Genomic DNA, 16,412 nt, shown 5'->3' with positions numbered 1-16,412 from the left:
ACGATAATGGTATAATTTTCAAAAACTTGCACATTGGAATACGGTTTCAAAAAAGTGTAAATGAATGACCAAAACGCATAAAAAGTTTTCTGTTTTTATTTGAAAATAGTGTCTTGTAAACGGCCCCTAAACTGATGTACAGTAGCTTTACATAACACTATTTGGGAACCTTCTATACCAAAATATCCAAAGTACAAAATGCGCTTTTCAAGCAAAACATTTCACCATAAAAGTTTGTTAACACTATAGAAATACTGCTTAAAAGACAAAAGGTCAGTTTTCAAAAGGGACGATTTCTGCGTGTCAAACGTTAGTGTATCATGTTTATAGTTAATCTGATGAATTACACCTATGGTTACTCTGATAGAAGCAGTGGTGCCAATGATTATCAAACTAGCTAAAGCCTGCTCAAAAAGTCGCTAAATGTCACTAGATGACGTAATGTGCCAACTGTCTGCGTTCTACATCTGTTTTCTCTCCTAATCCGAGCTCACATGTATTTGAATATAATATAGCCGAATGTCCAATGGAGTTGTTCTCATCTACAATTTTTCTGTCAAACAACAGAACAAGTATGATGTAGTGACTGACTACAAGTTGACCAGGAATCCAAAAAGTTGGCAACACTGGATAGAAAATTGTTGCCAGAAATTGCAAAAAGGGATCAGGAAAGTAAAGTTAGTTCCAAGGCTCAATAAGAAAATGTATTATGTAGTATATATCCTCAGAATAAACAATTCTTCCTTCGTGTAATATAGCTTGTTAACTATACATGTAACTATACGAAGCAATACAGTGCAATCTCTACTTCTACTTTCGGGATCAGAAAACATAACATCTGGATTAGAATTAAAAACTGGAAGATTCATGCTGTAAATTGATTTTTTTTTAAAGATACTGGTGCTAGAACTGGAAGAGCATCACATAAACAACTTTAAGCGATTCGAGTGAAACAGGATATTCCACAAGACGTTTTTTTTTTTTCAGTAAGTTGTTATCAGAGACTTCTTATTTGGAAATATACCTTATGATAGCCAGAAATATTCCCTGCAAATGTGAAGGGTGCTTTCACTCTAGCACTTTTGGTGCACGTCTGGGTTCACTTGACGTCAGGGTTTGGTTAGTTTGGATCAACGCAGTTTTCCGAACTTTAGTGTGAACCAACAAACCGTACCTGAGTTTGCATAAAAAGGCTGGTCTGGGGTACGGTTTACGTGAACTCTGGTACGGTTCGCTGCTGATATGAACGCAATCGTACTAAATGGCGGAAGTCAACCGCTATAATTGATGAGGTATGATTCAGTGATAAAACAGTGTGTTTGTGTGCGTCTCACTCACTTTCCTGACAAGCGTGACTGACGCACTGCAAGCAGAGAGAATGTGCTCGCCTTCGTGGAACAAGCCAAAAATGGAAAAATATTTAGTGGTCTTTAATGGTCTTTTTAGATCACAAATTACTGCTCAGGAAATTAGCAAGAATTGCACAAATACTGTAGATAAAGTAACTTGGCATGGAATAGCCTTCCCCAACTTGGTCATTTCCTCACCAATAATTTGTGGTTAAGACAAGTAAAAGCCTAGTGTATATCCCAAAATATTCAAAAGCATAAAAAGGTTGAGATTTAAGAAAGTTCAATCTTATTTCTGTTGGTTTCATTTTTTTCTAACAATGTGTTTTCAACCATTCATTGAGATTTTAAGAGAGTTTTGTTTATTGCAACCTATATTACAACCTATAGACAGTTAAACCATGTTTTTACTTTTGAATTAACACTTCTGGACAAAAAAATTATTAAAAATAAAAGATTTCATTGAAGAAACTGCAAGTGCCCTGAGGAAAACATTTCACGAAGAGTCTGACAGATCAGTGACTTTGACATCAGACCTTCGTCACAGGGGTCTGGCTTCAGCCATGTGGTCGTGTTTCCCGTATAAAAGCATCTGTTCTGAGTTCTGATTCAGCTCAGCGCTGCTACCACAGGCTGGAAGAGGCTGATGCCTTTTGACATCGGTCGCCTCTGTTATCCCCTGACAGCTTCATTCCCTGTCCCCCAGTGCTAAACCAAACGTGGCAGCATCTTCCCATACAAAAACAGAACAGGCTGTTTCAGCCAACTACCCTTTTTCATACTGCGTTTTCTTCTGAATGAGTCTTAGGGGAAGAGCAGCTGTCTGACAGACTGTTCCTCATACTATGAAGTGCATGTGGTGGGATTATATATTAAGGGAGAGACTTTGCACCTGAGACCACAGGAAGTAATGGAACATTTCTTGCCCCAGTAGGATTGTGAGTCACGGATATATTTGTTGATAGAGACGTGGCATTATTGGAAGAGCGTTTGAGGGATCGTGCGAGTGGGCGGCAAGGTCATTCCTGTGATGCAGTACCTTTTGAACTCTGCCACTTTTAATAAATGAACATGCCTGACGTATTTCTATAAAAGGGCAACAGACTTTCAGAAATATGCTCTGGTCAAGATCCGGCACCATTATGTGAGTTATCAAGCTTGATGGCAAGAAAAACATTTCAGTGAGGGACTGGGAGTTAGTTTACATGAGGGGGTTTAACTATCGACAACCTGGGCTTTCGCACCGTATAACTAATGGCGGAAATACCCACGTTTTGCCATGTTCGCTCTACAGGAACTGGGAATGATTTTATCATCCGAACGCATGCGGAAAAACTAGCACCTAGCATTTTTAAAAAGCCACGTAAACACAGTTTACAGCCTGTATATTTACTCCACGAACATGCAAAACAGCGACAAATGGACCAACGCCGAAATACAGGCACATCTCAACTTTTACGGTAAAGAGATAATCCATCATGATTTTGAAGAAACCAAGCACCACATGATTATGTATTTTTGTTCAGCTAGCGACATTGACCATCAACCACATTGCAAACGCTATAATACTTTTTGGTTAACTGTTGACTTTCTTTGTTTAACAGTTCTATCTAAAAACGTAGAAAAAAGAATTGTAAAACAGATTGTAAACTAATGAAAATGGAGAATGTGCGCGCAGGCTCTGACTAAGTCGTTATCAGCGCTGTCAAAATAAAAGTATGCCACGCCGTCAAATTAAAGTCCCGCACAACAAGCAGAGCAGCAGGACGTAAGTGACGGCCACTTCAAATTTCCAACTGGCGGTGTGAATGCAACCAGGAAAGTGGTCCTAGGGGAACATTTAGTTCTCGGGGGACTGCCCTGGTAGCTAGTTCAACAAGAGCCCCCAATGATTAAGGATAGCAAAATATGATGCATCACAGAACTGGTCTTACTTAGTTCACACTTTTTACGCATAGCCTATGCTAAGGGTCTGTGTACAGTGAGTGTGATGCAAATTTTGTCCTTAGCACAGAATGTACATACTGTATATGCTCAACTCGATTTTTTTTAACCTGCAACATGGATACATGGGTAAGAGATTGTGCGTTAGAAAGTTAGAAATTACCCGCATTTGTACATCGGGGTGTAAAATCCGTATCCCGGTGCACTTTGGATAATTCGACTCATAAAAACGTATCAAGCCAAGGCACTCGCGAGTTTAAGTAAATATATATAAAAAGTCTATGACACTGATGAAGGCTTTATCTGTAAATTTTATCTGTTAATAGCCTAAAATGAAATAATATGAAAATATTAAATGATATACAAAGTTTTTAACATTAAATTAAGCACATAAACAGTACCTGAGATTATCATTGCCACACTTTATGGTTGTTGTTCCAGCCGCGGCGTCGCACTTTGTGTGTCGCCGTCGCGGCTGGTTAGGACAAAACTCTGATTAACATGGAAAATATACATTTTATCGCGTATCGCGGCGTTACGTGTAATTATGACATAGTTTAAGGGTACGTTTACACAAAAACGATATGCCTACAACTGAGAAGTTGTTCCTTTGAGTTTTCTGCATACAGGCGACACCAGTGTCAAAATGATCCCCATTCACACGGATCCACGAAAACGACTAAAAACACTGTATTCTGCTGCCAGGCCAGTAGATGGCGATGAAACACTATAGACTGAACATGTAATACGCATCTTCAGAGATTCGCGTTTTTGTTGTTTACACAGAGACCATTTTGAAAAACGTGCACTTTAAAACCCGTTTTCAAAACTTTGCGTTTTCAGGCACCCAAAACACTGTTGTCGTAAAAACGAACGGTCAAAACGCATAAAAAGTTGTACGTTTTTAGTTGAAAATGGTGTTGTATAAACAGCCCCTAAAACAAAACTCAAACCCAGAAACAGATGTAACAGTTTCTTGAGCACCATATCAGCATATTTAAATGATTTCTGAAGATACTGGAGTAATGCTGCTGAAAATGGAGCTCTGCCATCACAGAAAAATATATATTTTTTACATTTACTAACATAGCTGTACTCAATTGTAATACCATTTCACTTCATTGATCAAACGCTACCGTGGTGAGCATAAGTGACTTCTTTAAAAAAAAAATTCAAAAATGTGTGTACAGGCCCCAAACTTTAAATGGTAATGCATGTTTATATCCAATCCAGTATATTAGGTGAATTCTTCATATTACACAGCAGCACAACACAATTCTGCACCAGAAAGCTATAGGCCAATATTGGCTAGTACGAGCAAATGCACTCCATGACAAATCTGAGGGACGGTTTGATTTGAAGCATTAAAATGCATTACCACTGGACTTCTATTATTAATATCACAGTTCGATGTCAGTAATAGGAGACTCAGAACATTGTTTTTTCAAATCACTGTCCAGTGACGTATTTTTTTCTTCTGTCAGTATGAAACGGATAATAACGCAAGACTCATTATCAGCAGAGTTAGCATGGCGGGCGGGTGGAGGTGTAATTAACCTACGCTCGATTTGATCTGCAAACACCACAGACCCGGTCTATAAAGCCAACGGCTAAAAGCTTGAAAGAAGAGCCTCATCAGTCTCTGATGCAATAAAATTAGAAGTTGCCCTGGTTTCCAACAGAATTCCACTGGCGCACAATGCCATGTAATTAACACTAGCACTATTATTATGCACTGTCAGTGTAATGTGGCACATGCACTGCAACTGGTCGCCTTCACTAAAACGAACAGTTGTTCATTATCAATGAAAGATTCACTTTTTTTATGGGGTTAGATGTGTGCCAAAAACATTGCACATACATTAAGATTGAAGAGTTTGCGGGTCAGAAAAATTTGTTTAAGAAATTCATATTTTTATTCAGCAAGAATGCATTAAATTGATCAATGTGACAGTAAAATAATAAATAATATAGTCATAAATTCAGTCATAATTTTAAATAAATGCTATTTTTTTTATTTAAGGGTTTGGGGCTATGTTCACTTCTGAAATCTTCTGGTCAAGTGCTCCTGATCATGATTAAATGGCAGTAGATTTAAACATCATCAACTGCATCCTGTCAGCATCCAAGAAGTGTTTCTGCTCAACATCTTTCTTCAGCTCACAGCTGTTCTAACATATACCTTCATCGCTCCTGAAGGTGGTAAGGTTGTATCAGGACATGTAGGACAGCTTCAGATGCCTTCAGACGCTGTCATCTCTGGCTGTTCTGACTCCGGTTTGACAAGCTTTGCGTGGTGTTTGATCAGCTGGGCTGGGTAACCAGTGAACTTACAAGTAGAAAGTATGCAAATCTGCTCAAATCTGATTGGGCCCCATCACATATTACCGGTTTTTGGGTTCCGTCTGTGTGTTTTTCAGAATCTCACATCATGAATGCTGCATTTTTAAGATGCCATGTCCAGTTAAAAGTTTAAAAGTCTCGAGACCCCTGATCCATTCTGTTGTGCTCAGTTTATATGTGAACGGATTCTCACAAAGGTGGCACTTCATGCTTGAACCTATCAGATGGCAGAACAACACAATTCATTTAAATGACAAAATTTACTGGTCAGGCAGAAATATTATAGTTATTCATCTATAACAGAAAGGTTTCACCCAACAAACACACGTATCACTCATAAAACAATCACTTAAAGGTATAAATCTCTTTACAAAACAAGAATGACACTCTACTGTTTATAATCCACTGCAGTATAGGTTACAGTTCAAAATTATTATTATTATTTACATAGTCTTTCAATTTCATTCATCTAAGTTTCAACTAACACCTGTGTACTGTATGTGTTCAGCTACATCTAATTGTGTTGATAGAATATATTAAAAAAAAAATTGGAATATATTTCAATATGGTATTACTGGCTAAATGCTCTTATTCAGCTTTTGTTTTGCATTATATTGTATTTTGTGTTGTGTTATGTTAGGTTTAAACAGTTTTGAAAAAAAAGAATGCAAATGTGTTAATTGGCCTGTTGGCCAATGGTTGGGGGGGTTGTCTAAGTGGGAAATGAATTCATGTCATTTGAAAGTAGTGACTGAATGCATTTTGTGCAAAAGCAATGGAAAATTTTCACAGTTTAGCCCACATACACTGCTGTTGTGTTCACTGTGTGAAGAGTTTTGAAAAAGTGACCTAAGTATTGAGGAATTAGTCCTAGCAATTAAAAATGAAAAAGAGATGTGTTGTCTGCTGGGAGCATCAATGCGTAGCCTCATTAAAGACGTTTTTAGATTTTAGGCAGAACAGCTGAAAAAAATATGAATAAATTCACTTAATTGCTTATAAAATTTGACCATTAGGTGGCGCTGTTACCAGATTGATGTGGCGTGGTCAGTGTGAGGTGATAATGACACATGCAAAGTTTGGTGTCAATATTCCAAAGCATTGCAGAGTCACAGCCTCAGAATCAGTTTGGCATCGTGCCATCAAATTCACTGATGACGGTTTGGTTAATTAAAAATGACCAAAGTGCCAATGACCCATACCAAGTTTCGTAACGATAGCATTTTATGGGAAAATGGGAAAATTGGGTATCATTCGACTCTGCATGCTGCACTGAAGAGACCAGATTTATGATTTTTTTTTGGACAAACCGTTCAGAAGTTCTAAGCTAAAATTAAAAATGTCATGTCTCCTGACCAGTAGGTGGCGCTGTGCCGAAACACAGAATGTAGCCTCAGTCATATTTATGTGATGACCCAAACCAATATTAGTCGCAATATGCTGTTGCAGAGATATAGCCATACATCAATTTGAACATGCTCTTCGTCAAATTAGTTCGGGTGTTATTAGAGAATGGTTTTCAATCAAAAACTGTTTTGCCATCATGGTCTGACGATGATGTGAGCCAATTTTGTGGAAAAAACAGACGAACCATCCACAGCACAATTGCCAACATTTCTAATTGGCGGAAATGTTTTCATGATGGAAAATGACGAAAATGCAAACGAAACATCTTGAGTCAAGGAATCCAAGGAAAGCCCTTACAGTGCAAACGTTATTTGCATGAGCGTAAGTGCAACTTCAGACAGAGACTCCAGAGACTCCAAATTTGGTGCGTTTCAGACTGACTCTGTGTGCCAAATTGAATCATTTTCCCACAAGTTGTTCTATGGGCTGCCTGCCATAGACTTCCAGAGCGGAAGAAGAAAGAGAAGAAGAAGAAGAAGAAGAAGAAGAAGAAGAAGAAGAAGAAGAAGAAGAAGAAGAAGAAGAAGAAGAAGAAGAAGAAGAAGAAGAAGAAGAAGAAGAAGAAGAAGAAGAAGAAGAAGAAGAAGATGAACAGTGACGGATACAATCGGTGCCAACGCACCTTCAGTGACTATCTAGGGTTAGTGCCCATGCTGGACTTCTCAAATATTTCATTTTGAAAGTATATAAACCTCAAATGGAAGATTAATCTTTTGTTTATCACATATTCTTTCCATGTAAAAAAAATAGTTTTAATGTGTATTTACAATTGGTTTATGAATAATAATTTTTGTTTGTGTATAAATGCATGTTATCTTGTTATAACTGTATTCATTCCAATATACGGTGTTATCTAAGCTACAGTAGATACATAATGTATAAACATCAACTTGCAGTTTCCAGTGTGAGACGGCAGGGTCCTGACACTCGCGTTAATAATTCAGCAGCAAGTAAAGGACAAAAGTCGAATGCAACACTCACAAACTGGCTGTCCCTGACAGCCCAAACCCATTTGGGTCGATTCATTCAACCCGTCCCTGTCGTTTGATGGTTTCCAGCCACACCAAGCAGCACCAGGGAACACTTCACCTTCATGTGGAAGTCTGCCACGTCTGCACCTCAAGGTCACATGGCCCAGAGAGACCGACAGCGGCATTAATGCCTGCACTTTCACACAGACCCCGTCACCCACCGACCTCCTTATTCACCCGCTAATCTCTCGCGTGTAAATAAACAACGGTTTCGACTGACGCAGACTTGACAGCGTGATGCATGGGGGAGCCGACAGTCTATTTTGAGCTCCTACGGGAAACTTTCTCGCGGTGACTTTGCGAAGACCTTTGAGAGAAAGATCAAATTGACTCTGGATGCTTTGGTGTCGTTCAGTGTGGCATGAGATCAAGAGTTCTGTGATGTGCGCTTCCTTTCAGGCCGAGGGACTTTTGAAATGGGGTGATTAATTCAATCCAGTGTCTGGAAAACTTTCATTTTTGTGGCTGGGAAGTCTAAATCTTTTTCACTACTTTGTTACACAGACAATTTGAGTTTCCGCTACTCTGAATAACACAGAAGAGGAAAAATAGCCTCTGAAGTACATCTATAGACTTTGATGCTTTACTTCTGAAGTTCTCATCTTAATCTTTGTAAAGAGCATGGGATTGATTTTCTATCAATTATTATTATCTTCAGCCAATTTATCCCGACCAGGAGTGGTCGCAGTGTTAAATTGGTTTATCAAACACAAATGTCTTCCCTGTTTTGACATGTTTCCAATTGAAACAGAAAGTCGGGATTGGACATTTTTGTTTAAATAGCTATTGCAAAGATGGCTTCTCTCAAATTATCCATATTGCAAATAAGATAAAGCAGGCCTGCTTTAAGATTTGATCTGTCATCCCAAGTTGCTATATTTGCTTTATAAAAGTTAATAAGCATACATTACAATTTACATATATGTACTTTGTGCTATTACAATAACTTGGCAATAACTAGGTCCTTACCTTGAGCCTACAATATACATAACTTTAAACCATATAGTTTATACCCATAAACTGTATACCCATAATGGGTAATTACACTGTAATAACCGAAATAAAGTGTTATATTAGCATTTTTATGTTGTCTGTATGCTACAATGCCTTGTATATTAAACGTATATCCTATCAAAAATATTTCCTAGTATACTTTTTCAAGCAACATCTAGGGAATATTCATACTATCGGATTCGACAATATTTTTTATAAAATTTTATTCCACTTTTAAGAGGTACACTATCACAGGTGATGGCTTCAAATGTAACAGATATGAACTAAAGGCAAACGTTTCATGAGGTCTCCGAGCGTGAGAGCGAGGCACAATCAATGTTGATCTTATAGGAATGAAGTCTCTTTACCTGCCACAGGCTCTTTGGTGGGGTACAGTTTGTTGTCGACGGTCATGCTGATGTCACAGAAGACTTCCTCTTCATCTCGATCTGCATCCAGCTGTATAAAGGAGAGAGCACTTGTGTCAGGCATTGGGCTCTTGACGGTGTAGAAAGAAAACAAATATTTATCCCTATAAACATTTTAATTGGACGAAGAGTTAAGGGGTTAAATAATAGTAATAATAAGCTTTACAACAATACATACATGCATATGCATATATATATATATATACAGTATATACATACATACATTACACACATATTTGTTTTTTTCCCCGCTCAGTTGTAGCTGCCTTACAGATATAAAAAATGCCAAGATTTATTCCACAAATATTTACAAAAACGATTACACCGGGATGACGGAGTTGACACGTTAAAGCTGTGGCCACATATACTTCAACATTGTTTGTATAAAATATAAAAAATGATAAAACTTTCAGGACTATGTGTCCTGAGATCCACAATAAGGGGTCCTGAGAGTTAAAGATGACCATGACAATGCCTGATTTATTGTTTGAGTTGACACAAAGTTAGGACACAACCTTGATAGGCTTTTTTTTTTTTTATGGAAAATATAATTCAAGATTTACATTTGGCATTGTTTTATATATTACAGATCTCTGCCTTTCAATTTAAAAAGTATATTTTTGAATTTTGTTGCATTTTTAAACTTTTTTGTTCGGCAGTTTTACATTGTGAACAGGTTCAATTCCATGTATTTTCCTAGTATAGAACAAGTAATTAAAACAATACTAAAGAAATGATTTAAAAAGAAAAGCAATGAATGCCCTGAGTAGCCAGATTTTCTTATGGGCTTTTGTGTGTATGACACGTCGTGTCCCTTATCTCAAGAATCAGTGATATATATGTTGTGATCATACATTGTATGAATTTTGCTTCGGTATAATGAGTTTCATTAGGTGGCTCAACACGATCACGTAAACAAGATAACAAGATGTCAAACAGCAGGGGTGCATCGATCTGAGTCTTGGCCAGAGATTCATTCATTTGGAACCATGGTGTGATTCATCATTAAAAGCAGGCTTCTTCACAATCTAACCATTAGCTTCATAAACATTGTAAAAGTATAAAAGCAGAACGTATACCAACACACTCAGTTCTAGTGCTAAGTCCTGAACTGCAGAAGATTATTAAAACAAAATCTTTATGACACACTTCACAAGAACCTTTTCTAAGTAATGCACCGTGACAAAACAAAACCCAAGAAAAAAATATATATTCTTGAGAAATGAGAAATGGGGAGGCGAAGCGACGACCCCCTCCAACCTGTCTGAATGTTTCCATGACAACAGACTATAACGGGCCACAGCGTGGCAGGTACAGCGTGGGAGAGTCCCTCGGGCTTCAGAAGACTGTGTACCTGTCATATCATTATTGGATACACACAAAAGTGTTGATTATTAGAAATGAACTCACATTTATTGGGGTTTCCGACCTTTCCCGCCTCAAAGACTATTGGCCATAATGTACATGTCTAGCCAAAGTCCACCTTCTATCTATTTTTATTTATTTATCTCCATATAAAAGTACTGTGGGCAAAAGTACTGACTTATTTCCATTTCCATACTTTAAAATATTATTTGGCCATGGTACATGTTCAGAAAACATTGCAAGCATTGCATTTGCATTCTTTATGTATTCCTCTGCATATACTAAAAATTTGAACAATGAATTGGAACAATGAATTTTGATTGGGACGGGACACAGATCGATCCAATCCAAACTGATCCGATTATTTAAAAAAAAAAAAAAAAAAAAGACGACAAATGTAACTAGGGTCAATTTGCACTGAAGTCAAACATTGCCAAAATAATACATCAGGCTTTGCCAACACAAAAAAAAATCTGAGTAATGGATAAGAAATGAGTCAAGAAATACATGTGTTATTGATCTAATAAAACGGATGTCATGTCAGCAAACTAACACAAAAAATTCACAGATTTGCATAATTAAATAATTAAAATGTAGACGTATGTCACGTAGGCTATAGGGAATTAAAGCAAAATTCTAAGTATATATTCTTACAAATATTCAAAATATACATTATAAATTGCAAGTGGGAAGGAAACAACAACATTTAACATACTTTGCTCATATAGAGACACAAGATTATAAATAATAACGTAGAAATTCAACGTTCTGTTAAACTTTTCTCAATTAAAGAGTGTTGTGAGTGTTGTAAAGTACTGTTGTGAAAGTGCAGGTCTGAAACTGTCTCCGTAGCGCTCTTGCTGTCATCAACATTGATTATTACATTCTATTATAAGTGCACACAGTCTGTATTGTTATGTGTGCATTGTATATACATTTCAATAGTGTCAGAATGAAGCTGTGCTTAGGCTTTAGTCACTCACAGCTTCACAGCAGTCTTTGATATAGGTCAGCCTAATGGTAATTGTAGCCATTCTCTTGTTTTGATTCTTAGCAAAGAAAAAAAAAAAAAATCATAAATGGCCAAACACAACTGAAACACACGTGTCAACGCTGCTTAGCGAGAGAGCAATCCCATTTCAGAGTGCTAAAGTGGTGCAGGGTGTTCATTTTCTAAGGTCTGAGAAAGAAAACCATGACTCAGTTCATTGCAACAGTCAAATCCATCTCTGAGGTCTGAGTTTAACACTCACCACGAAACGGCAGATCGGACGGTGTCACCAAACTATTCCAGACTGCTGTTCACTTTTCTCATCAAAATACAAAATATGCAGTGCACTCCATTACTGTTCCAATGTAGATCCACAGTGTGCTGTATCTTTGTAACTTCTGTAACTGTAATGCGGTTATATTTAGACATCACTAGTCAGAACACCAGATACATGAAATTCATTCATCCTTGAAATGTTAATGATATAATTTGTACATTTATAAAAAACAACAACAACAACATTTGTATACATAACATAAACACATTGTAAATATTGCATTTTGGACCCAAATGGTGGACCCAATGTAATGCAATTCAATTCAATTTAATTCCATTCAAAATAATCAACTGCAAAAAATTCAAATCAATGTGATTCAATTCATCAGAAATCAATGCGATATTAGATCTGGGTCGCTAAAGACCAGAATTTGTAATAATGATTGGTGAAACATTCATGCATTTAATGGTGTTTTTTTTTTTTTCAAATGCTCAAGTAGCAACATATGTAAGTATCATGTTATATTTTCCCTACAGTTACAGCATGACGAGAACAACATTTAATGTATCAAATTAATTAAATTAACCAGAGACCTGTTACCTGTAGTCAGAGCTTATTTTAAACTCCAACGACCAATTACAAACTTCTAGCAGAGATTATTTCCACACAACATCTGTACCTGGAACTTGCAGTCAGTTTAACACTTCTCTAAAAAGATGAGGGCTCTGAATATCCAGCCAGCTTAAAGGGATACTTCACGATTACTTCACAGCACGACGAGAACAACATTTAATGTATCAAATTAATTAAATTAACCCCAGAGACCTGAACATCAGCACACACTTTTGCTCAACGGTCATTCCAGAGAAGGGTTAAAACATTGTTGTTTTTTCCCCTCAGGAAAGTACATCAAACCCCATGTGGCGATACTAAAGGGACTCACCACCGAAGCATTAGATGGCTAATTAAATCGCTCTATTTTTTGCTATGAAGGGATGAACTTCAATCAAAGCTCCACCACAATCAATTATTGCTCTCTCTCTCTCTCTCTCTCTCTGGAATGCAGGAATTACTCATATATGAGATCCAAAGCAAAGGAAACAAACAATAATGTCGCAGTTTGATTCTAAATGTATATGTTGTTTGTGCGTGATACTTTGTTTGTGCGTGAAGGACACACAGCCAGGAACAGCACATGGTTTGATAGACTTTTCCACTTTTTATTCTTATAACATTTAGAAATAATAGTATCCTTCCTCCTCCTCATTACCTCACTGCGACTGGACAGACCAAATAGTTGACATGCAAATACATAGGTAATGTGCAAATTAAGTGGGTCAAGCTGCAATCAGTTTTATAACATCGAATGAAGAAATCAAATGATTTGTCTGGTCTACTTTCAAAATGTGAGTACATCATTTGATATGATGTAAATGTATTTAGTTACTATACTCAAGTATCTTTTTTTTTGGCTTTCTGGCAGTAGTTGTACTGAGTGTCAAAGATATTAGCAACTTTTACCCTCTACTTGACTACATTTTTGAATAAGTACAGTTGTGTTTAGAATTATTGGCAACACTGGAAAATTTGAGCAAAGATGGCAGTAAAAATAAATATGTTTTTATTAAAAATAAAATAAAATTTTAAAATAAGAATTAGGGGAATCACATTATGAAATAAATGTTATTTATTTATTTATTTTATTCCAGAACACATTGGCCACAATTATTGGCACCTCTAGGATTTTTTTATGAGTAAAATATCTTCCCTAATATAAAATATATTATATTAGTATATTCCCATTAATATTACATTGTTTTAGCACACCAGGGTGACTAGGAACATGTAAATGTCTAGCTATGACTTCTTGACTTCTTTAAATATGATGAAACACAAAGGCCAAATTCCCTTAATCATCTATCATCACAGTGAGTGAAACCAAAGAATATAGTTTTAATGTGCAGCAAAAGATTGTTGAGCTTCACAGAATAGAAAGTGTTGCAAGAAAATAGATAAAGCATTGAAAATTCCCATTTCCAACATCAGGGCAATAATTCAGAAGTTCCAATCAACTAAAGATGTTACGAATCTGCCTGGAGGAGGATGTGTGTCCATATTGTCTTAATGTACAGCGAGGAGGAGAGTTTGAGTGGACAAAGACTCTCCAAGGTTCACAGATGGAGAATTGCAGAGATTAGTCGAGTCTTGGGGTCAGAAAGCCTAAGAAAATGATAGCATCTACATGACCACCAGAAAAATCCTCCTTGCTCATCCAAAAACAAAATCAAGCATTCAGTTGGACTTCAGTTCAGTTCAGACTGGAACGTCAAAAGGGACCAGATTCTTTGGTCAGATGAAACAAAACAAAAAAAAAATAGCTTTTTGGCAGAAAACTCACTAGTTTAGTGGACACGGGGATAAAAACTACATATTGCCCAAAGTTAAATATATTGCTGGATCTTTAATGTTGTGGGCCTATTTTTTTGCTGGAGGTCCAGGACATCTTGTCCAGATACATGGTATCATGGATTTTAGCAAATACCAAAAGATAAAAAAAAATGTCAACCTGACGGCCTCTGATAGAAATCTTATAATGGGCAATGGCCAAAACAAACATCAAAATCAACACAAATATGAGTCACTGAGCACTAAATGAAGCTTCTGCTATGACCATAACAGTCCCTGACCTGAACCCTATAGAAAATGAGTGTGATGAACAGAAGATGAGAAGCACCAACATTGATCTGTGACTGAAGGATCTGGAGAGATTCTGTATGGAGGAAAAGTCTCGGATTTCTTGTCAGGTGTTCTCCAAACTCATCAGGCATTATAGGAGAAGACTCAGAGCTGTTATCTTGGCAACATGTTCTGGAGAAAAGCATTTATTTCATAATGTGATTTCCCCCCACTTTCAATTCTTTTACTTCAACGAAAGGTTAGATTTTTGCAAATTCTTTGAATGAAAGATCAAAATGATAAACAACGCAGATTTAGTTTTACAGCCATCTTTGATCATATTTACCAAGGGGGCCAATAATTACTGACCACAACTGTATGTACTCTTTACTCCAATACATTTGTGATGAGTATAATCACTTTGTCACATTTTGCATGTCACCTAACTTTTATCTGCAGCAGTTTATTTCTGCTACAGAGAAGTGATATCACCACATACAGGGCATTGAAGGTATTATATCTTGTGCGTTTTGCTCTTACTCCCCCAAACTTGTCAACAAGCTGAGAATACGAGGGCATTAGCAGGTACTTGCGAATCGCAGGTGTTTTATATTTGAGATGAGGACATGACTGCAGCCGGTGAAGAGGCCGAAACCAACACGTTCAGTGCAAGTAGCCTCTGACTATTTAATTTGACCTAACATAATTGTAGTTATCCGGTATATTGAACAAACCTTTCAAAACTATATTACTTTACTTAATCCCTTTTTTAGTTCTTTAGCTTTACTGAGACTTGAGTGTTTGTAGACGTCTAAGAGGCTGTTGTGTCGACCTTGATTTATTGCAATTTTAGTTTTGTTCAGTTTTATTTCGATTTTAGAAAATGTGTTACCTTCTAATTGAGCTAAGGCATAATCCTGGCTTAATCTAAGCCGTGTGTGAAACCAGGCCTAAGAATTTTACTCAAGTCGTATTGGAATTGGTGACTTGTAATGGAGTCGCTGTTAGGTAGCTTTACTTGTACTCAAGTATGGTTTTCAAGTTTCTTTACACCACACAATCTCAAATAGCGGAATAATTGTCTCGGAAGAATCTCTTATGTGGTAGAAATGGGCTTTCATAGATATGTATTAAAAGTGGGCAGAGACATTCTGATGAATGATGAAATAAACAGTGTTCATAAATATTAGTTTGAAAGCATGAATGTCAGGCCAGTTCCAAACACTTAAATGTTGACATCCTACAGCGACTGAAATCAAACACTTCACCTCTGCCTCCATCTGAGCTCGAAGGCTGCAGACATGATGTACTGTATCATGTTTTTGTGAACCTTATATCTTCCTGTCACAGGGTAACGAGTCAGTTAACAGCACTAATTATAACATTCTGTATTCATCAGAGATGCTGCTTTCTTCTCCTCTCAAACAGACTAATGAAGGTTGCTTCACCATAGCAACAAGTTGAAGAAATGACAGAAGACACGAGAGAATCCCAAACAGCGTTGTCTGAGTCATTCTTCACATCGCTGTCATTTCTTACACCTTTTGAACTTCTTAGAGAGTTACCTGTAGTCAGAGCTTATTTTAAACTCCAACAACCAATTACAAA

The 16,412-nt window shown here is 37.0% G+C and overlaps 1 protein-coding gene across 1 annotated transcript in view; it reads right to left on the bottom strand.

The window, feature by feature from the left end:
- The window catches only part of ak5 (adenylate kinase 5), a 116,446-nt gene that overhangs the window by 21,471 nt on the left and 78,563 nt on the right, over positions 1-16,412 (bottom strand). Inside the window, exon 7 of the mRNA XM_079611880.1 lies at positions 9,436-9,526. Coding sequence (XP_079468006.1) covers positions 9,436-9,526 — 91 coding nt within the window. The remainder of the gene's footprint in view (positions 1-9,435; positions 9,527-16,412) is intronic.

The sequence above is a fragment of the Phoxinus phoxinus genome, assembly GCF_949152265.1.
Source record: "Phoxinus phoxinus genome assembly, chromosome: 5".
Lineage (NCBI taxonomy): Eukaryota > Metazoa > Chordata > Actinopteri > Cypriniformes > Leuciscidae > Phoxinus > Phoxinus phoxinus.
This window is presented reverse-complemented; position numbering and strand designations above follow the sequence as displayed.